Here is a 23,373-nt window from a genome sequence, read left to right on the forward strand (position 1 = left end):
TTACTGTGGCAATGAGCTCCACAGTCTAATTAGTGGCTTCCAAGGAAGGCAGTTTCACAGTCTGATGCTTCTCACTGTCAGGATATATTACTCAATATTAACACAAAATTTCCCCTTTTTCTTTCCTCCCTTTAATTCTAGATTTGCTTTGTTAATCGTCTTCATTAATTCCTATTTACACTTTTGCAATATTTTTAGACTGTTTTTTCTCTCCCTGCTTAATTGTCATTAGTAATAGTTGAAAAATGGGAACAACAAGTTGACATTTGAGAGTTATTTCCATTTATCGGGAAGAAGTTTACATTTTTTCAAACTGTTGATGATTTTAAAAAACAAATACCTTACATTTAATTTTTGTTATTGTTTCCTTCCTCTCTTTTTTCCTCCTTACCACTGGGTGCAATAAAATGAATAGTGACATTTTTCACAATCTTTTTTTCTTTTCTTTTTTTTTACATTACTTTTGGCTACAGTACATTTAAAAAGAAATCCTCATATTTTAAAAAATACCAAATGGAAAAGTATCAGACTTTCATTTTTCCATTTATCTCTCAGTAACTTTTTCAAAGTTGTGGATGTTCAAAGTGGGAGACAGAGGGAGAAAAAAATAAAAAGGAATTGTGTACAAAAACTAAAATACCTCAGAAAGAATGGATGGCATATTTTCTGAATTATATCTCTTGTAAATGTACAGCTTTGCTGGCGTAGATATCAATAGAGATTTTTATTATGCAATTTTTAGAATGACACTAAGCATTTTGAATCAGCAATATCCTTTGGCAGAGAAATCCAAAAGTTAATATGTGATGATCGCAAAGGAGCATAAAAACTGATCTACATGGTATAGCATAAATGAAATAAAAAAGAACTACCTAAAAGGGTTTGGACTGGCACCACCACATTCATGGAGAACTGGTTTCTGTTGGAGACAAGCAAGTTGGTGAAGTCCAAACCAAGCCGACTTTTTAGCCAGAAAAATTGTGGAGTGTTTTACAGCCCAAATGAGGCTTGTTGATCTCCCGCATCTTCATTTGCCAGACTCCTCCTGATGACCTGGTTTATGCACCACACACCACTAGAGCAGAATGAAGGTAGCCAGGCTTAATCTGTTGTCAGTCTGATAAAGCAAGGTCTTTACTCATATCTGAGCTTGCCTTAGGAACATTTGGGTGTCACTTTTCTCACTCATTCTCCAATGTCATCAGCCTCCATTGTTTCACTCCCAGCCCTCACCCTGTGTGCTCAGCCCTGTGTTTGTGCTGAGGGCCTGAAAGAGGGGGAACCTTTGAGCATTAATGGATTTCAATCGATAACGTGATAGTGATGTTTAACAAATGTTGTTCTCGTTCTATTGAAGAGTCCGGTTCATTTCCTCCATGGTAGACACGGAAAAGGCAAATCAAACCTCCCTCACACAATTCATCCTCCTGGGATTTGGGACTATCCCCAGACTGCAGATCCTGCCCTTCCTGCTGCTTCTTGGGACTTATGCTGTGACCATGGCTGGGAACATCCTCATTGTTGTGTTAGTTGTGGCTGATCAGCACCTTCACAGCCCCATGTACTTCTTCCTGGGGAACCTGTCCTGCTTGGAGACCTGCTACTCCTTCACCATCCTGCCCAGGATGCTGGCCAGTTTCTTGACCGGGGACAGAACCATTTCTGTGAGTGGCTGCATTGCACAATGTTACTTTGTTGGTTTCTTTGTAGCTACTGAATGTTATCTCTTAGCAGCAATGTCCTATGATCGGTATCTAGCAATATGCAAACCCCTGCATTATGCAACCCTTATGAATGACAGGTTCTGCGTCCAGCTAGCAGTTGGGTCTTGGGTGAGTGGGTTACTGGCTAGTTCCATAGTAACAGCTATGATGTTACAATTAACATTCTGTGGTCCTAATGAAATTGATCATTTCTTCTGTGAATTTACACAAATCATAAACCTCTACTGCAATGACATCTACCATTTGGAGCTTGTAATTACCATACTGTCTGCTTTCTTCACCCTTCCCCCATTTGTGTTAACTGTGACATCCTACATTTGTATCCTCTCCGCCATCCTGCGAATCCCTTCCACCATCGGGAGGCAAAAGGCATTTTCCACCTGTTCCTCCCATCTCATCATGGTGACAATTTTCTATGGGACCCTGATCATTGTGTATCTGCTACCAAAGACCAACACACTCAGAGACCTCAACAAAGTGTTCTCCATCTGCTACACAATTCTGACTCCGATGGCCAATCCCTTCATATACTGCCTGAGAAACAAGGAGGTGAAAGACGCTCTGAGAAACATTGTTGGTAAATGTGTAGATTTTAGAAGAATTCAGAAATGCTTCTGTGTTTTTCGAAAGACAAAATGATGGGTGCAGCTGATTTACGGTTTAATGCTCAGATGTTGTGTAGCCCTTATTTCATGCTAATTCTTTGGTACTGTGAGCTTACAACATCTGAAACTGTGAGGTCGACAAAACCAGGATCTTTCTGTTCAGAATAAAATGGAGCTGTAATTTCCTTGGTGAAGGTGGGTAGAAGATGACATTTTGGTGAATTCCATAGACTAAGATAAAGAAAGCATGTGGAATAATGACTTAGAAATGGATCCACAAAGGGACGTAGGCACCACAACGCCTCGCTCCTAGTGCCTTGCTAGCCTGGGAAATCCACACCCAGTCTTGTGAGGACTGGGGGCACGTCTCTGTTGAAATAAAAGACCCATGGCAAGGCAGGCTCAGGACAGCTGACTTGGGTTCATGGGACTTGGGCAGCAGGGATCAAAATTGCAGTGTAGACATTTGGGCTTTGGCCAATGGGGCTGGGTCTCAAAGCTCAGGAACCAGCCCAAGCCCATAGCCCTATTGCCTGAGCCCTGGAGAAATTTCAACTAGATTTAAGGATGATGATTGTCTACACTGCCACTTACTATGAGCGGTGCCTGGAAGGTATCATCCAATGCTCTAGTTAGAAGACCGAACTGTCCTTCATCTGAAAACCCTTCCATAACAACGAAAAAGAAGAGGGTTTGGGGAAGGCCTCTCAGGAAAGCCAGAAGGCTCTGTGTGTGTTTGGGTGGCAGTTTGTAGTTCGGAGGATGAATTTTTGCTTTTTTCTCTCTGTTTTTACAGATCCAGTAATTCAGATATTCATCGGTTTTAAGCCAAAAAGGGCCCGTTTTGCTCGTTCAATCTGACCCCCTGCGCAACCAGGCTTGGAAGGATTAGATTTTTGTCAGCAAACATCAATTTCACCACACAAACTGAGACCAAATATTTCCATCGATAATTGAAATTTATAGCTAGGCAAAGTAAGAAAAATGCTGCTTAAAAATGTTTAGAGTCAAAATCCAGTGACTAAGATTTTGTATTATGTTACAAGCAAATGAACGGCAATAATTTATTGTATATTCTCACAGGGGATGTTGACAATTTGAGTTTTAATGATTTATAAAGCTTTAACTTTTTTAACCTCAAAGTCTATTGTTATTAAATACTTCCCCCCATAATTTACTACAACTGTGAACATTTAAATCAATTAAAAATAAAAAAAATGCTTAAAAATAAGCTTTGATATGGTCCATCACAATTATTTAGAAAGATGAATTCTGCCAAACCTATGCTCAACACAGGCCAGAGATTTTCACCCCATGATTACCGCATTAAGCAATACCACTTCTAACTGTATCTTCTCGGAAGAAATGTCCGATCTTGACTTGGAGGCCTGGTCTACACTTACCTAGCAATTCAGTGGCAGTTGACGAGAGACGCAAGCTACGCAGAGTAGCTTGCATAACTCCCATCAACTGCTGTGCTTCCATTCTGGATGGCGTCTTCACTGCACTGCGCCGACAGGAACCGTGCTCCCATCTACGCAGCACTATGCCACTTGAGGGGGTGGTTTTACAGAGTCTTTACAACTTTGAGTGTGACCAAGTATTCAAAGTCTGAGGGAAGGTAAAGCAACTGTGAAGAACTCTTTGAACTGAATCCATCTTCTCAATCCTAAATAGCATGGCACTGCATTGTTTTTTAGAAGGGATGCTGGGCAGGTAGAGGTGGGGGGAGCAATTGTGAATGTGTGCATGGAAGAAAGACTGAGAGGGAAATCGAAGCTCTTAGAAACACCTAAGGCACCAATGTTTAATGTCCACATTTCATTTTGCAGCCATGCAAAGACCCGGCAACTTGTCCTGCCTAGACAGCTGCTGCAATTCAACCATAATGCTGCCCTGTCTCTTGACTAGGGACTGAACCATTTCTGTCAGTGATTGTACCCACAGAATGTTGTCTCTTCTCCACAATGTCTTACCATCAGTATTTAGAGATATGCAAACCACTGGACTAGGCAGCCCTTATCAACAGTAGACTCTACCTCCAGCTAGTGGCCGGGTCTTGGATAAGTGGTTATTTGGCTGGTATCAGTATATCACCTTTAATGTCATAATTAACCTTCTCTGGCCAAAACAAAATCGACCCCTTCATTTGTGATTTCACCCCAGTCTTAAAACTGGTCTTCAGGGACCCCAGCCTGATCACACCCTTGGATTTGATCCTGGCCTCTCTTTGCACTCTCTCCCCATTTCCGTGAACCCCATTGACCAATGTTTATGTCATCACCGTTTGCCTGAGAATCCCTTCTACATCCAGCAGAAAAAAAGCTTTTTCCACCAGCTGCTCTCAGATCATTGTGTCAATCATGTTCTGCAGGATTGTGTACATGCTACCAAAATCCAACACACTGACAGACCTGAACAAAGGGTGCTCTGGGTTCTGTCCCATCCTGATCCCACTGATCAACCCTCTCGTATATATTCCGAGAAACAAAGAAGTCAATGGAGTGAGCAAAGCTGGCAGTGAGTTTATGGCTTTGTCAAGAATTCAGATGCCCCCAGCAAATTGTTTGAGGCTGTAAAGAAATGAGGATTATTTGAAGTGATTTACTGAGTCGTGGACACAGCATCTTGGACCTTTTGAAGTCAAATTTCCCCTTGACTTCAACAGGGCTTGGATTTCACCACGTCTCCTCCTTTCTGTCCAGCCGAAATAGCATGTGAGAAACTGAGGGCACACTGAGAACTTCTGATACCCTCTCCCCCTTTGGCAAAGCAGATAGAAGTTTTTAATGGAATTATGTCTTGTTCCTGGAAAGCTGGGCTGTTTTTGAAATTTTTTCTAGAAAATAAATACTTTTTGTTACTCTTTCATTTGATCTGATGACACCCCAAAAGGAAAGTTGTTCAGTTTTTGCTTTTTAAGTGTTTAGGTTTTTACTTTTTTCTTTCTTTTCCTTCCATTTCCCCATTTTCACCCTTTTTTCCCTGACTTTGGTGGCAAAATGGAAAGAGGACATAAGTGAGGGAAAAAATGGTGTGGGGGGAGAAGAAAAAAAGGAGGAAAAACAAACAAAAACCCTGGAAAAAAACAAATATTTCCAGAATGATTCAAATACATGAAAATTGTTCATTTTGGAAAGCTATGGAATGAAATTTATTTCAAAATGTTCACCCCAATTCTTTACCAATTTTCAAACAGCCATAGCTTTCAGATGTATAATTACCGTCTAATTTTCTATTCTGTTTCTTGATTGTGGCTGGAAATTGAGGCAGAGAAACACAATGGTAGAGAAAGCTATTAAATTCTAGGAATGTTCAAGCCAAGGTGATAAATTGGGAGAGGTGCCATGTCGGAGATGCTTAAGTTCAAGGGACAGTTTCTGAGCATTCTTCCTATCACGTTAATGTTTCTCTGGTACCGAATTATATATATTAAATAAAAATTATGAACCCAATTTTCATGAATTTCACTGCCTTTTCATAAACGGTGCACCAATACATTTTAATGCTGTGCTTCTCAATGCATTTGGAAAACAAATCATGATTAGTGTGCAGGACATTAAAGTCCAGTTGAATTTGGCCAGCTGGGAAGGCCAGGATGAGAGTTTTGGCTGGAAAAAAATTGACAGTGAAGCAAGCTTCAAGGCACCACCTACCTCTGGTAAAAAAAATGTTCTATATTTGCTGCAGGGAAACAATCAAATGAAATCTTTTCTGAAAAAAATATTTTCAATTTTGTTGGTGAAAGAAAATTTTTTTTTTTTTTTTTTGCATTTTGAGGATTCCCCCTCCCCCTTTTTTTCCCCTTTTCCACTGGAAAAGAAGGGTGGGGGGTGGAAAAGTGGAGAAAAAAAGCAGTACACATTCCATATTTTTAATTTTAAAATTAAAATTACGCAATAATTTTAGAAAGAAAGATTGTTTCATACACACACAGTCATTTTGTTTTGTTGGAAAATTTTCCTAGAATTTTTCTTTTGTTTTTATCCTTTTATACCATAGAACTAGGGGATGGAGAAAAACATTTTTTTTTTTCATTTTTTGGGGAAAAAATCAGTTTTAATTCAATGAAAAGAAATAACAGTGTCCCACAACACTTTTATTTATTTTTATTGTAAAAAAAAATCAGTTTTCATCAAAGGAAATGTTGGTGGGAAAAAACCAAAACAAATAAAACCAACTACCTCTGAGTAAACATGTGAGTGAAGTTAAGCAGAGAAAATCTGTCAGATCTGCAATTGTACCACTTTGGCAGACTGGGCTTTATTTAGAAACATAGAATCATGGAATATTAGAGATGGAAGGGACCTCAGGAGGTATCTAGTCCAACCCCCTGCTCAAAGCAGGACTAACCTCAGCTGTGTTACTGATGGAATGCTTCCCCTGAAGTCAATGGGACAACTGACATGACCAAGGACTTCTCAGCAGGGTCAATGTCTGCATGGTCACGCACTCCCTGGGCGCTGTGCTACATTTCAGCCTTGCAGAGTAATGACCTCATACAGCAGGGAGCAGAGACGTGACTCCGCTGGGTGTGGGAGGTTGATTGCATCAGGTCAGTTGTTTGCACTACGTTGCACAGAAAACACATCGCTAACTCCCCTGGGTCATCCTCTTTGGAGGTGGAATCAAGGGAGATGCAGCCTTCCACGCAGAAGGATACAAATACAACTTGACCTCCGGACTGTGTAAATAGAGGGGGAAGAGCTTGTTCTAAGACAGATCATGGCACCTGCTCGTCCATTCAGGTAGAGGCAGATTTTTTCACTGAGAGAATCTAGTTTCTGCAGAAAGAGGAGGGCCACGAACCTCAGCTGGGGAACCTGAGTCCTGGTTGCCAACCCTGAGAAGTAGGAATTCATCAGTTCAAGCTTCAGCTGCTCTGTGATTACAGGTGTGTACCAACTTCCTGGCAGCATTTCTCTCCCACCTTCCAGACAGGGGCATGAATGTGCTTTGTGAATCTTAACAGTTTTAGCCTCATCTGCCCATTGCAGTGTCAGTGGGTGTTTAGAGCACCTAGGGAAAGCGACTTGTGTCTTGTGAAAGATCCTCGGGGAACGATCCGGCCACTTGGCTCCAGTAGAGTGATGGTCCATTGACACCAGCTGGGGTCTGGCCCGCTCAGTCCTGTGGACTTATGGGCGATTTACCCTAACTGGAAATTTGGTCCATTGACTCCATTTGGAGCTACGGCCGATTGACGCCAGCTGGGGATCTGAGTCAGTGTGACTCAGAGAGGATAACGGGGACCCAGAGTAGGTGAACCTGGTAGAAAGGGACATAACAACGGCATGTGAAAAGTAAGGAGGAAATTTGCAGTACAGAGCAGGGTGGGTTGGCTCTTTCAGGGAGATGGACTCAACCCCACCTGTGGCTTGGCTTCTGAACCCAGCCGATGAGTTTAGGTTTGGGTGACAAGACGGCCGGGTGAACTGATAGCAAGTGTGAAAAATCAGGACAGGGGGTAATTGGCACCTATATAAGAAAAAACCCTGAATATCAGGACCATCCCTATAAAATCCAGGCATCTGGTCAACCTACAAGATGTTTGCTCAGCGCTGGGACTCCCTAAAAGAGGGATCCAGGTGAGGTCCCCTTCTCAGAGAGAGATATGGGGAGCTGTCAGAGAACTGGGCCTGACAGCCAGGTAAAGATGCTGTAGGGACACTTCTGTTGGAGATGCAGAGGAGATCCAGAGTCAGAGAGGAGTGGGGAAAAAAAAACTCTAGGGTTTGCTCTTTCCCCTCACTGCTGCTATGGAGAGAAGGAATCAGAGAATCAGGAGGGGCTCACTTGGAATTCTGGATGAGTGAAACCCTTATTTTATATCAATAGACAAGACCTCAGAAGGGGAAGGTATTCAAACATACCAGATTTGTTTGATAGCGGGACAGGGGGAAATGGAGGCAGTGGTAGGGTCTGATATGAGAAGAGGTCCAGCTGTCAGAGGGGAAAGGAGGGAATTTGCTCTGAGTTAAAAGCAAGCAGCAGACGCTGTCAGTGTGTTGGAATCAGGGACCGGCAAGATTTGGTGCATCCACTAACCTGTCAGGGAATAAAGATGAGCTGCAGTTGACGCAGAAGCAAATTAACCTAAACCATCCCTGACAAGGGTTTGTCCAACCTGTTCTTAAAAACAGCCAGTGATGGGGATTCCCTTAGAACCTATACCAGAGCTTACCTACTGTGGCCAATGGCCGGCTTCCCTCTAGTGGATCTCGTGCTTCGCTCCTGTTGGGGGCCAGGAAAGTGCCCATCACTCCGTCTTCCCTGGGGGTGGGGTGTAGGGACGCAGGCCCACCCGCTCCTCCGGATCCTAGCCCAGGAGCCCTGTGAACAGCAGCTGCAGACTGCTGGCTCTGTATTTTTGGAGCCACAGCCTCCTCCCCTGGGCTACTTTCCCCCCTCAGTCCTGCTGGCCTCTCAGACCCTCTGTCCTTGCTACCCCTAGCTGGGCTCAGTAACTCCACTCCACTCCACTCCACTCCACAGCACAGCACAGCACAGCACAGCACAGCACAGCACAGCACAGCACAGCACAGCACAGCACAGCACAGCACAGCACAGCACAGCACAGCACAGCACAGCACAGCACAGCACAGCACAGCACAGCACAGCACCTCTGCTTTCTCCAGCTTGTGCCCCATGTGTTTGGGGCGGAGCCCTTTTATGGAGCACCTGGCTGATCCTCAATTGGCCCCAGCTGCCCCTGCTTAGGCTGCAGGGAATAAAGCCCTGATCATTCTGGGGCTAATGTACCTCCTGTTGTGTACTCTCCTGCTGCCCTTGGTATATCACACTACCTTTGTAGTTAGAAAGATTTTCCTAATAACTAACCTAAATCTCCTTACCACAGACTAAGCCCATTACTCCTTCCCCACATTTCAGTAGACATGGAGAACAATTTAACCCCATCCTCTTTGTAACAGCCCTTAACATATTGAAGACTATCATATCCTGCCTTAGTCTTCTTTTCTCAAGATTAAACATGCCCTATTTTTTTGCACCTTGTCTCATAGGTCAGGTTTCCTAAACCCTTTAGTATTTATTTTACTTTCCTCTGGATTCTCCCATTTATCCACATTTTTCCTAATGTGTGGTGCCCAGAATTGGACCCAGTACTCCAGCTGAAGCAGAGTGGAGCAGGACAACCTCCCATATCTTACATATCACACTCCTATACATCCAGAATAGTAGCCTTTTTACACTGTTTATTCACATTCAGTTTGTGATCCTCTATAACCCCCAGGCTCAAATCAGCAGTATTACCACCTAGCCAGTTATTCCCCATTTTCTAGTCATGCATTTAATTTTCCTTTCCTAAGTGAAGTACTTTGCACTTGTCTTTATGGAATTTCATCTTGTTGATTTCAGACCAATTCTCCCATTTGTTTAGAGTGTTTTGAATTCTTATCCTGTCCTCCAAAGTGCTTGCAACCCCTTCTCGCTTGGTGACATCTGCAAATTTTATAAGCATAGTATGCACTCCATTATCCAAGTCATTAATAAAAATATTAAATAGTACCAAACCCAGAATGGAATCCTGCAGAAACCCATTAGATACGGCCTCCCATTTTGACAGAGAACCCTAATTCGATTATGGGAAAGTCATATGAGACTGTGTCAAAAGCTTTACTAAAATCAAGATATATCCTGTCAATTGCTTCCCTTCTAGCCACTCTTTCACTAAGCTTGTTAAGGAAGGAAATTAGATTGGTTTGGCATGATTTGTTCTTGACATATCCATGTTGGCTAGTCCTTGTAACCCATTATCCTCTGGAGGCTTACAAATTGATTCTTTAACAATTTGTTCCAGGCTCTTTCCAGGTATCCAAGTTAGGCTCATGATCTATAATTCCCGGTGTCCTCTTTGTTCCCCTTTTTGAAGATAGGTGCTGTGATTGCCCTTCTTCAGTCCTCTGGGAGCTCACCTGTCCATGATTAGTTCTCAAAGATAATCGCTAACTATTCTGAGATTGCTTCAGCGAGTTCCTTAAGTACCTGAGAATGAATTTCATTAGGTCCTGTCAACTTGAATACATCAAACTGATCGTAATATTCTGTAACCCGTCCTTTCCCTATTTTGGCTTGCGTTCCTTCCCCTTGTTGTTCATATTGATTATATTATCAAGTCTCTTACACATCCATGAAATTTTCATCACACAGTGTCTGCCCGCCCTAGCTTCAGAGAATGAAAAGGAAGAACCCAGGATGCACCCACAGCTTGAAGGACAGACAGTGCCTCTCTGGCTTCTGGAGACAGGGAGACAGTGGCTGATCTAATTTCCTCTCTGGCAGTCAGGCTAGAAGACTGTTCAATGTCACTGATATTGACAATAACTAAGCTTAGCACAATTCGATTTTTATCATTCTGATAATTTCAGCTGATAATGTCAAACATTATTTTTAAGCGTTTTTACTGAGTTAAATTTTCACCGTTGCACAGAAGTATAGGTTGTATGCATGTTCTTTCTGATTGCTCTAAGTTGAAATTCTCACAGTTGTGAGAAATTATTTTGGCTCTGCTCAATATTTAATGGCAGTAGACGTGGAGATGCAAAAAGTTAAAGCTTTATAACTGGTAAAACACAAATTGTGAACAACACATGTCAAAATAACCAAAGTAAATAGCCTTAATTCAACAAATCATACCTCTTTTTACTGTCCATTCACTAGTCCATTTATAACAGGCCTAATTCAAATGTCTAAATCACTGGATTTTGGCATGAATAACTTCTCAGGTAGCATTTGTCTTACTTTGCCTACCTGTAAATGTTGATTATTTTCCATGGAACTATTTTTGCATTGGTTTGTATGTGTACAATGAAATCCAATAAAAATCTAACCCTTCCAAGCCTAACAATAACCTTCTCCATGGGCAGTCGGGAAGCTGGAAAATTCCTTTTCACCTCTCCTGAAATGGAATTTTTCAATTCCTTTCCGTGCAAGTATTTGGTGTTCTGACATCTCATCCTGCTTCAGTACAAAACATCTTGCTCAAAACTTCAAAATCTGAATGGAAAGGGATCCCCTCCTTTTCAGCCATTTCTAGTGTCTGGCTGGTGAGTGTTGCCCACAGGCTCAGGGTTTACCTGATCACCATATTTGGGGTCAGGAAGGAATTTTTCCACAGGGCAGATTGGCAGGGGCCCTGGACGGTTTTCGCCTTCCTCTTTCGCATGGGGTCTGGGTCATTTGCCGGTGGATTCTCTGTGCCTTGAAATCTTTAAATCATTATTTGAGGACTTCAATAACTCAGTCTTAGATTAGGGGTCTATTACAGGAATGGGTGGGTGAAGTTCTGTGGCCTGCTTTGTTCAGGAGGTCAAACTAGATGATCATAATGGTCCCTTCTGACCTTATAGTCTATGAGTCTAGTAAGAACACTGTAAAGAGGCTCAGGTTGAGATTTTTAAAGCCACTTCGGAGGCCAGGATGCACAAGTTTAATTAGATTTAATGGGTGTTCAGGTCCCTTTGACACCTCTGAAATCCTGTCCGTTTTATTGATCATCATCATTAAGTGAGCTAGGATGTCCCCGGTGCCTAATCTCTCTTTACAGGCAATAAAGATGAGGCATTGTCAGGGGCTGAAATGTCAAAGGAGTAGCTTCTTGAATCAACTGGAGTTTTAGGTTCTGTGTGCCGTGCAGAAGAAGTCCTTCTGTATCTAGAGAACAGTAGGGTCTTCAAGGAACAGAGGACTGAGTCCTACGGTGTGGAGAGGGTAGAGTCCAGATTGCAGAGAAGCATATGCCAGAAATGTATACACTGCAAGTGAGAGTGTATCATCTTTCTACCCAGGCCCTTTCTCATTCCTGAGTTATCAAACCGTGATTATCATGGACTACTGTAGATGGAATAAATAGTCCAAAGTTGTGAACATAACAATTATAGACAACTAAATAAGCAAATGCCATGCAAATGATAGACAAAAATGTATCCATGCTCAGTGGAAAAAGTGCTTTACTTTAATTTGGTATTTTCCATGGTAGTAGGCAGGCTGAGGTCTCTGTGTAGCACACCCTGAATCTTCTTTAAAACTGTTTAATGTTGGACAGAGAGTGGGTTATGTTAACCCCTTTGGCCCATTTGTTTCATTTATCTTAATAGAATAAGACTGAGGAGAGTCAATGCAGAGTTAGGGCTGCAAATTAGCCTGGTTTTTTCCCCTTCCTAAAATCCACCCCCAATGAAATGCATTTCAATGCTGCTATATAGTTAATATCAGGAATTATCATCGGAAACAGAAAAGGAATTTTCTGCTCCTTCCAGACACTTTCTATCATCATCATCACCATCATCATCGTCATCTTTCTGTTACATGACCTAAGAAAGAGGTTAGTCTACGTCATAATTTATGGCATAAGCTGATCTCTTGTGGTAGGGTGAAAATAAATATTCCTTTGCATACAGAACACTAAATATTCAATAAGTAAGTATATGGCGGGAATAATCACCATTAAATTTAATAGAGATACGTGCTCCAAGATGTCAGTATATTGGAGATGGTAGGAGAGAACAGTTTTTTCTGATCTGCTGTGTCAATACATGGGCTACCAGAGAAATGGACTGTTGTTTTCGTTGTTGTTGATCTTACATGGCAGGAGGTAGTGTGAACATAAGACTGGCCATATCTCAGCTAACAGCCATTGATGGACCTATCCTCCATTAACTTTCCTAATTCTTTTTTTAAGCCACTTGGACTTTTGACCTTCACAACATCCCCTGGCAACAAATTACACAGGATGACTGTGTGTTGTGAGAAATTTTACTTCCTTATGTTTGTTTTAAACCTGCTGCCTATTAATTTCATTGGGTGACCCGTAGAGGTTGTGTTATGTGAAGAAGTAAATAACACTTCCCTATTCATTTTCTCCTCACCGTTCATGATTTTATAGACCTCTATCATATCCCCTCTTGGTCAGCTTTTTGAAGCTGACCAGTCCAAGTCTTTCCAATCTCTCCTTGTTTGAAAGCTGTTCCATACCCCAGATAATTTTTCTTGCTTTTCCCTGTACCTTCTCCAATTCGAATATATCTTTTATGAAATGGGGTGACCAGAACAGCACACAGTATTCAAGGTGTGACTGTGCCATGAATTAATATCATGGCATTGTGATATTTCCTGTTTTATTATCTGTCTCTTTCCTAAAGGTTCCTAACACTCCGTGAACTTTTCTGACCACTGTTGCACATTGAGCAGAAGTTTTCGGAGAGAGAACTATCCACAATGACTCCATGATCTCTTTCTTGAGTGGCAACGGTTAATTTAAACCCATCATTCTGCATGTAGAATTGGGATTATTTTTTTTCCGATTTGCGTTACAGTAGATCTTTGCTGTAACGCCCTTAGAAATAGTGAGCCTTCATTTATAGAGAACGTGTTGGCTGGATCCCAACTCCAGCCCCAGCCACTGCGGTGGTGGGTTGAAAGCTCCTGCAGCCCTGGGGCCATGGCCAGGACAGACTGCTCCTCCTCTGGTGGTTGGCCACCTAGTTTAGTCAGATCCTGTTGTAACTCTTCTGACATCCTATGTCTGCTTCATTGCCACCTTCCTGAGAACCACTCCACCACAGGGATGGCAAGGTTGTTTTCCACCTACTGCTCTCATGGAATAGATATCAGTGTTCAGCTCTAGCTCTCAGACACGTGCCCCTGATATTTAACTTTAGACATAAAACTAGGGCTGGTAACTAGGAGAGGGAAAGGCGATTTTGCGCATTTGTGAAATTAACTGATGACACTTGCTTAACTGTTAACTCTGTGTTCCTGATTGCACCATTTGTTTCATTGTTCCTAGTCCCAAGCCATGGCCGACACATACTGGGGAAATCAAACGGAAACAACAACATTCCTCCTCCTGGGATTTGGGGATCTTCCTGCCCTCCAAATGCTTTCCTTCCTGCTATTTCTAGTGATCTACATCGCAACGGTGGCTGGGAACACCCTCATTGTGGCGCTAGTTGTGACTGATCAGCACCTCCACACCCCCATGTACTTCTTCCTGGGGAACTTGTCCTCCTTGGAGACCTGCTACACCTCCACCATCCTGCCCAGGATGCTGGCCAGTATCCTGACTGGGGACAAAACCATCTCATTCAATGGCTGCTTCACACAAGTGTATTTCTTTGGTGCTCTGGCATCTACGGAGTGCTATCTCCTCGCAGCGATGTCTTACGATCGGTATTTAGCGATATGTAAACCCCTGCACTATTCAGCTCTTATGAGTACCAAGTTTTGTTTCCAGTTGGCTGCTGGGTCCTGGCTAAATGGTTTTTTGGCTACTGCCGTCTTTGTATTATTCATGTCACAGTTAATATATTGTGGGCCAAATATAATAGACCATTTTTATTGTGATCCTGTCCCGCTGATAAAACTCGCCTGTGGCGACAAACATCAAATGATACTGTTGGATTTTATAATGGCTTGTGTATTCACTCTGCCTCCATTTCTACTAACCCTGATTTCCTATGTTTGTATCATTGCCAACATCCTGAGAATCCCTTCCACCACCGGGAGGCAGAAGGCCTTTTCCACCTGCTCCTCCCACCTCATCGTGGTGACAATTTTCTATGGGGCTATAATGACTGCATACATGTTACTGAAAGTTAAAACGTTGATAATCCTAAACAAAGTGCTGTCTCTTTGCTACACGGTCCTGACTCCCCTGGCAAACCCCCTCATTTACAGTCTGAGAAACAGAGAGTTCAAGGAAGCCTTGAGCAAAGCACTCATTAAATATGTGGCTTTCCTACGAAAACAAAGAGAATGGTAGACAATAATTAATAATAAATAATTAAGGACCCAATTTTTAGAGGTGTTTAGGGGCCAAGTGGGAGATGGGTGTTAGGCACCAAGGTGCTTTTGAAACTCCCCATGAAGCACCTAAAATATCTTTGAAAATCTGCCCATTGGCCTGAGGTTTTCAAAGATACCCGGGAGACATGGGCAAAAAGTCCCCATTGAAAACTCCCCTGGAAAATCTGAGCACTCAACTTAAAAGAGAAATGGAGAGGATCTGCAAGGATTTACCGAGGCAGAGTGCTTACGGTCCTGTGTTGTGTCCTTGTAACACAAGACACAGGACAATGAGATTGGGGACAGGTCTGTCAATCCCTCCATGTTCAGAACTGACACATACAATACGATGATATCTTTTTTCTTTGTGGGTGCCTAAAAATTAACCCTGTATGAGGATGGTGTTTAGCATCTGTTAACTCACAGAGCTGACACATTATGTAAGGCAGAATATCAACTAAATACAAAAGCAAATCCCAGTGTATATCCCCTATTGAATATTGTTTCTTTGTTCTTTACAGTGGTCCCAAGGTATTGTTTCTCTGTGTTAGATAATAAAATCTTGTAATCAAATGCAGAAAATCTATTTAAAAAAAAAACATTAGGGATGATATAATAAAGTTTGTTGTAAAACTGATATCTTATGCTGCTCAAGACACATTGGAGAATCCAGCCGGACCTCAAGTCTGTATTGTCCAATTGAGAAGAAGGATCAGAGTTGGAGTTGGCTATGCTTTTTTCCCATTCTCGTGGCATAATCAGGAGCCAATTGAAATGGAGACAAAATTTCCATAAAATGTTTATCTCTAGGAAAGAAAAAACAATTTTACATCAAAATAAATATGTGGGCAAAAATTACTATATTAGGTTCAACATATGTCATAGAATTATAGAATCATAGGAGATTAGGGTTGGAAGGGACTTCAGGAGGTCATCTAGTCCAAGCCGCTGCTCAAAGTAGGACAAACCCAATTAAATCATCCCACCCAGGGTTTTGTCAAGCCCCATGTTAAAAATCTCTAAAGAAGGAGATTCCATCATTCCCTAGGTAGCCCATTCCAGTGCTTCACCACCCTCCTAGTTAAAAAATATTTCCTAATATACAACCTAGACCACCCCCACTGCAACTTGAAACCACTGCTTCTTTTTCTGTCACCTGCCACGACTGAGAACAGCCTAGCTCCGTCCTCCCTGGAACCCCCTTTCAGGTAGTTTCTGCTTGCAGGCTAGGGGGCTCTGTAGTAAAGCATACCTCTCTCTATTGTAGGGAGCAGCCTGTTTTCTCTCTCTCTGTTCTGGGTTTATTGCGTGTTATCATTCCGAATTCTAAGACATACAAATAAAATAAGTTTACACTTCAAACCTCCAGGAACAATATTCTCTGTTTTAATATAACACCCTTCTGTATGTGCCAAAAGGGCACAAAAAGAGAGTGTATCACCCCAGAAGAAGAGGACAAATGTGTGCAAGTGAAGGGTCACTAATCAGTCTTCCAGTCCTAACGGTAACCACAGTGTGGCTTTGGTAAGTGTCTTCCCCCCAGTATGATCCAGGGGTCTAGACCTGTTACTTGTGGCTCATCAGCAATGTCCTGTGGACAAGACTAGATGGAAGGAGTAAAGATCTTTCACTACAAACTAACTTCAGCTTGGGAAAATACATAGGGAAATATGCTAGTGTAAATATACCACAATAGCTATAAGGACAAAGTGCTATTTTCTGGCTCTGTTTCCATTGCTTTGAAAGTGACATGGTCTAAAGAGAAAAAAGGCAGTCTCGGCTGGGATGAGATGGGGATTACACTGATATAATTATACCTGTGTAATTATGCTGGTATAATAACCCCTGTATCAAGCCCGAAAGCGTCCTCTAGACAAGGAATAAGGCTGAGTTTAGATCAGGTTTAGCTAAGCCTGGTCACTTTCCCCAACTCTGCCGAGTGAGACCTGACCAAGCAGTGCAGGGTGATCATTAGGTACTGCCAGACAGCCCCTCCTTGAAAGCTTGTCTTCATCACCGCCACTGCCGCATCCCCCCACTCACATTTCTGCTCCATTTCCCTGGAGTGGTCGGTTCAGTTCACAGCCTCTTTGGATGTATGAACCCAGTGTCAGATAGAAGGGTTGCTGCCTGGGCAGTTTCACGTCCTCTGGGTGTGTGCCGGCTCTCGTTCATGAGACAGCCCTGCCTCTCCCGAAGATACTTACCTGCCCACCATTGGTGTAGGATGTGGGTGACCCACAGGCTTCAATGTGTTTCTCCTCAGAACACCCCCAGCAGTTGTGGAACCTCCATTATCTCCATTATACATTTGGGAAACTGAGGTACAGAGCTTGCCTTGGTCAAAAAGGCAATCTTTCGAGGAGCAGGGACTGGAACACAAGGCTCCCAAGGGCTTGGATAACTACCTAACCACTGGATCATCCATCCACTCTTCCTCTTACATTTCTGTCAGCTTTGTACTCATCCCCACAACACATCCCTTCAATGTAGCCTCTAACTAATATCCGTCTTTCTATTGACCCAGTCTCTGATAACACAGCCTGTAGCCACAGTAACATTCAGCAAGCCTGTCTACAACCATATGACTAGATGTACTCCTGTCTGCAAGCACTACAGCTCATAGCCCTCCAGGACCAGGGATAGAACCCAGGTGTCCTGATTCCCAGCATTCCTGCAAATAGCTGTGTAACACACTGACAAAATGTGTCTCCTCCCCGTTCTAGCGGTTTTCATCTCTCCACCGTCAGGCCTGTGCATGTGTGAGAAACGGGGAGCATCTCTGTGTTGTTCATTGTCATATTTCCTCACTGTCTGAATTAAACTGCCAGAGTGGCACATTTGGCTCAGTTAGACAGAAGATTCCATCATTAAAACGTTTCCATCAGCTTTTATTTGTGCTTTGCTGTGTCCACACCCTGCCCCCACTAAGACTGGGGTTCTCAGAGGAGCCTAAGGGAGTTAGGCATCCAGATTCAATGTAGTTTTCATGGTGGTTCAGTGCCTAATTCCCTGAAGCTGCTTTGAAGAGCCTGATTGAAATGTCTAATTTGCAAACTCTGGATCAAGCAGACAATATTTCACTTTGAGAGCCCAGCCCACTGTACTGGACCCATGTGGACAACACTAACTGGGGCATGTTGTCTCCCTGAAGGGGACGGGATGGGGCACTCACATAAAAAAGGATTATTCATCTGCTTTGGGATAGCAAGATCAGGCCCTTGCTAGACACAGCAGGACCTTTCAGTCATGCAACTCAGTCACTCCGCAGAGAGGAGAGAGCTCCTTTGAGCTAAGCAGACTGGTGTTTGCGCCGTGTGTGTTGCACACCCAGCAGGAACTCCCCAGAGTCACAGCCGATGGAAGTGGCATCAGGGGAGATGCAGCCTTCCCCAGTAAAGGATACAAATAGGCAGCTGATGGTAGGAAAAGAAGGAATCAGGTCAAAGTTGGTTGACTTTGAACAGACTGAGGGTTGGTATTAGGAAAAGCTTTGTATCTCCAAGGGGTTACGCACTGAAACAGATTACCGAGAATCCTCATTGTCAGAAGATTTTAAGAACAGGTCAGACAAACCCCTGTCAGGGCTGGTCTAGGTTTCTTTGGTCCTTCTTCAGCATTGGAGGCTGAACTAGATGACCTCTTGAGGTCCCTTCCTGCTCTACATTTCTATGGTTCTATGAGGACGCAACCACACCCTGTCAACAGAGGGAGGAGAACATGGTCCAAGTGAGATCTCAGCACCTGCTCATCCCATCAGGGGGACCCAGGTCTCTTTACTGAGAGAACCCAATTTCTGGGGAGAAATGAGAGAGAAGAACCTGAATCCTGGTCACCAAACTCTGACAGCTCCAAGCCAGATTGAAGGCTCAATATCCTGTGGGTGAAGGTGAGTGTTAGCCCTCGTACTGCTGCTGCCACGCACTAAGATAGGATCTGCCATGCAATGTGCTCAAAGGGCTATGGAATCAGTGGTGATTCAGTCTCACCTTCCCACAGAGATGCTGGTCAGTGTTAATATCACCATGTAACCGACGGGGGGACTGAGCCAGAAAGAGGGGAAATATCTTCTTATTGGTCACCATCCTTGGCAGAACCTGGAACAGAATTATAGACTCCAAAGACAGGAAAGGAAAACTCCATCCCCTCCGTCCCATTTCTCTGCCAGGACTGGCTCCATTAGTACATTTATTAGTGTCTGCTCCACTTTTAAATAGCCCCAAAAATGAGGAGCTCAGGGATTTCCAGACTGGACCTGATCCCAGGTCCCGGGGTCTCCTGTCTCTGACAGTGTCAGCCCAGGAGGATGCAGAGGACTGTGTAAAAACGATGGAGTAACACTTTTGGAATGATCTGCTCCCCACCCACATCAGGTCTCATCCTGATCTCTAATAGTTACAGATGGGCTTAAACCCTTAACTGCAAGGTGTAAGATCCTTTCCAGAATTGTTGTTAAACCTCAGATAGAATCATAGACATGTATGGATGGAAGAGACCCTGAGAGGTCATCTAGTCCTTCCCCCAGTGCTGAGTCAGAACCAGCTATACCTAGACCATCCACAGCTTTCTTTGGTAACTTGTGCCAGTGTTGAACTAAAATTATAAACAGAAAGCTTTTTTCCCCAAATATCTAACCTAAAACTCCCTTGCTTCAGAGTAAGCTCTTACTTCTTGTCCTACCTTTAGTGGGTATGGAGAACAATTGATCCCCATCCTCTTTATAACAGTCCTTAACAGATTTGAAGATGGTTGTCAGATCCCCCATCAGGCTTCTTTTTTTGAAGAAAAGAAAACTTTCCTGTTTTTCATATAAAAGTCAAATTTCTTTTTGAATCTTGTTAAGTTCTTGGTCTAAACAACTTACTGTGGCAATGAGTTGCACAGTCTAATTAGTGGCTTCCAAGGAAGGCAGTTTCACAGTCTGATGCTTCTCACTGTCAGGATATATTACCCAATATTAACCCAAAATTTCCCCTTTTTATTTCCTCCCTTTACTTCTATATTTCCTTTGTTAATCATGTTAACTAATTCCTATTTACACTTTTGCAATATTTTTAGACTGTTTTTTCTCTCCCTGCTTAATTGTCATTAGAAATAGTTGAAAAATGGGGAAAACAAGTTGACATTTGAGAGTTATTTCCATTTATCGGGAAGAAGTTTACATTTTTTCAAACTGTTGATGATTTTAAAAAACAAATACATTACATTTAATTTTTTGTTATTGTTTCCGTCCTCTCTTTTTTCCTCCTTACCACTGGGTGCAATAAAATGAATAGTGACATTTTTCCCAATCTTTTTTTCTTTTTTTTTTTTTTATATTATTTTTGGCCACAGTACATTTAAAAAGAAATCCTCATATTTTAAAAAATTACCAAATGCAAAAGCATCAGACTTTAATTTTTCCATTTACCTCTCAGTAACTTTTTCAAAGTTGTGGATGTTCAAAGTGGGAGATAGAGGGAGAAAAAGATAAAAAGGAATTGTGAACAAAAACTAAAATACCTCAGAAAGAATGGATGGCATATTTTCTGAATTATATCTCTTGTAAATGTACATCTTTGCTGGCGTAGATATCAATAGAGATTTTTATTATGCAATTTTTAGAATGACACTAAGCATTTTGAATCAGCAATATCCTTTGGCAGAGAGATCCAAAAGTTAATATGTGATGATCGCAAAGGAGCATAAAAACGGATCTACATGGTATAGCACAAATGAAATAAAAAAGAACTACCTAAAAAGGCTTAGGGGGGAAGGGTTTGGACTGGCACCACCACATTCATGGAGAACTGGTTTCTGTTGGAGACAAGGGAAGTTGGTGAAGTCCAAACCAAGCCAATTTTTTAGCCAGAAAAATTGTGGAGTGTTTTACAGCCCAAATGAGGCTTGTTGATCTCCCGCATCTTCATTTGCCAGACTCCTCCTGATGACCTGGTTTACGCACCACACACCACTAGAGCAGAATGAAGGGAGCCAGGCTTAATCTGTTGTCAGTCTGATGAAGCAGGGTCTTTACTCAAATCTGAGCTTGCCTTAGGAACATTTGGGTGTCACTTTTCTCACTCATTCTCCAATGTCATCAGCCTCCATTGTTTCACTCCCAGCCCTCACCCTGTGTGCTCAGCCCTGTGTTTGTGCTGAGGGCCTGAAAGAGGGGGAACCTTTGAGCATTAATGGATTTCAATCGATAATGTGATAGTGATGTTTAACAAATGTCGTTCTCGTTCTATTGAAGAGTCCGGTTCATTTCCTCCATGGTAGACACGGAAAAGGCAAATCAAACCTCCCTCACACAATTCATCCTCCTGGGATTTGGGACTATCCCCAGACTGCAGATCCTGCCCTTCCTGCTGCTTCTTGGGACTTACGCTGTGACCATGGCTGGGAACATCCTCATTGTTGTGTTAGTTGTGACTGATCAGCACCTTCACACCCCCATGTACTTCTTCCTGGGGAACCTGTCCTGCTTGGAGACCTGCTACTCCTCCACCATCCTGCCCAGGATGCTGGCCAGTTTCCTGACTGGGGACAGAACCATTTCTGTGAGTGGCTGCATTACACAATGTTACTTTGTTGGTTTCTTTGTAGCTACTGAATGTTATCTCTTAGCAGCAATGTCCTATGATCGGTATCTAGCAATATGCAAACCCCTGCATTATGCAACCCTTATGAACGGCAGGTTCTGCGTCCAGCTAGCGGCTGGATCCTGGGTGAATGGGTTACTGGCTAGTTCCATAGTAACCGCTATGATGTTACAATTAACATTCTGTGGTCCTAATGAAATTGATCATTTCTTCTGTGAATTTACACAGATCATAAACCTCTACTGCAATGACATCTACCATTTGGAGCTTGTAATTACCATACTGTCTGCTTTCTTCACCCTTCCCCCATTTGTATTAACTGTGACATCCTACATTTGTATCCTCTCCGCCATCCTGCAAATCCCTTCCACCACCGGGAGGCAAAAGGCATTTTCCACCTGCTCCTCCCACCTCATCGTGGTGACAATTTTCTATGGGACCCTAATCATTGTGTATCTGCTACCAAGAACCAACACACTCAGAGACCTCAACAAAGTGTTCTCCATCTGCTACACGATTCTGACTCCGATGGCCAATCCCTTCATATACTGCCTGAGAAACAAGGAGGTGAAAGACGCTCTGAGAAAAGTTGTCAGTAAATGTGTAGATTTTAGAAGAATTCAGAAATGCTTCTGTGTTTTTCAAAAGACAAAATGATGGGTGCAGCTGATTTAAGGTTTAATGCTCAGATGTTGTGTAGCCCTTATTTCATGCTAATTCTTTGGTACTGTGAGCTTACAACATCTGAAACTGTGAGATCGATAAAACCAGGATCTTTCTGTTCAGAATAAAATGGAGCTGTAATTTCCTTGGTGGAGGTGGGTAGAAGATGACATTTTGGTGAATTCCATAGACTAAGATAAAGAAAGCATGTGGAATAATGACTTAGAAATGGATCCACAAAGGGACATAGGCACCACAACGCCTCGCTCCTAGCGCCTTGCTAGCCAGGGAAATCCACATCCAGTCTTGTGAGGACTGGGGGCACGTCTCTGTTGAAATAAAAGACCCACGGCAAGGCAGGCTCAAGGCAGCTGACTTGGGTTCATGGGACTTGGGCAGCAGGGATCAAAATTGCAGTGTAGACGTTTGGGCTTTGGCCAGTGGGGGTGGGTCTCAAAGCTCAGGAACCGGCCCAAGCCCATAGCCCTACAGCCTGAGCCCTGGAGAAATTTCAACTAGGTTTAAGGACGATGATTGTCTACACTGCCCCTTACTATGAGCGGTGCCTGGAAGGTATCATCCAATGCTCTAGTTAGAAGACCGAACTGTCCTTCATCTGAAAACCTTTCCATAACAACAAAAAAGAAGAGGGTTTGGGGAAGGCCTCTCAGGAAAGCCAGAAGGCTCTGTGTGTGTTTGGGTGGCAGTTTGTAGTTCGGACGATGCATTTTTGCTTTTTTCTCTCTGTTTTTACAGATCCAGTAATTCAGATATTCATCGGTTTTAAGCCAAAAAGGGCCCATTTTGCTTGTTCAATCTGACCCCCTGCGCAACCAGGCTTGGAAGGATTAGATTTTTGTCAGCAAACATCAGTTTCACCACACAAACTGAGACCAAATATTTCCATCGATAATTGAAATTTATAGCTAGGCAAAGTAAGAAAAACGCTGCTTAAAAATGTTTTGAGTCAAAATCCAGTGACTAAGATTTTGT

At 42.8% G+C, this 23,373-nt stretch overlaps 3 protein-coding genes across 3 annotated transcripts; all 3 read left to right on the forward strand.

Moving 5' to 3' along the window:
- Positions 1–1,376: 1,376 nt before the first annotated feature.
- On the forward strand, positions 1,377–2,363 carry LOC137144878 (olfactory receptor 11A1-like). The gene has a single exon (XM_067535363.1). The coding sequence runs from the start codon at positions 1,377–1,379 to the stop codon at positions 2,361–2,363; it is 987 nt and encodes a 328-aa protein (XP_067391464.1).
- Positions 2,364–14,144: 11,781 nt separating this feature from the next.
- On the forward strand, positions 14,145–15,110 carry LOC137144879 (olfactory receptor 6B1-like). Its single transcript, XM_067535364.1, has one exon. The coding sequence runs from the start codon at positions 14,145–14,147 to the stop codon at positions 15,108–15,110; it is 966 nt and encodes a 321-aa protein (XP_067391465.1).
- Positions 15,111–21,387: 6,277 nt separating this feature from the next.
- On the forward strand, positions 21,388–22,374 carry LOC137144880 (olfactory receptor 6B1-like). The gene has a single exon (XM_067535366.1). It carries the CDS (start codon positions 21,388–21,390, stop codon positions 22,372–22,374), a length of 987 nt encoding a protein of 328 aa, XP_067391467.1.
- Positions 22,375–23,373: the final 999 nt, after the last annotated feature.

Source organism: Emydura macquarii, unplaced genomic scaffold, assembly GCF_026122565.2.
Source record: "Emydura macquarii macquarii isolate MOO-44397 ecotype Brisbane River unplaced genomic scaffold, CSIRO-AGI_Emac_v2 contig_3487, whole genome shotgun sequence".
NCBI classification, from domain to species: Eukaryota; Metazoa; Chordata; order Testudines; family Chelidae; genus Emydura; species Emydura macquarii.

What these genes read in the sequence shown, in the direction of transcription:
- LOC137144878 (XM_067535363.1), top strand. Translation starts at nt 1,377, where the DNA reads ATGGTAGACACGGAAAAGGCAAATCAAACCTCCCTCACACAATTCATC.
- LOC137144880 (XM_067535366.1), top strand. Translation starts at nt 21,388, where the DNA reads ATGGTAGACACGGAAAAGGCAAATCAAACCTCCCTCACACAATTCATC.
- LOC137144879 (XM_067535364.1), top strand. Translation starts at nt 14,145, where the DNA reads ATGGCCGACACATACTGGGGAAATCAAACGGAAACAACAACATTCCTC.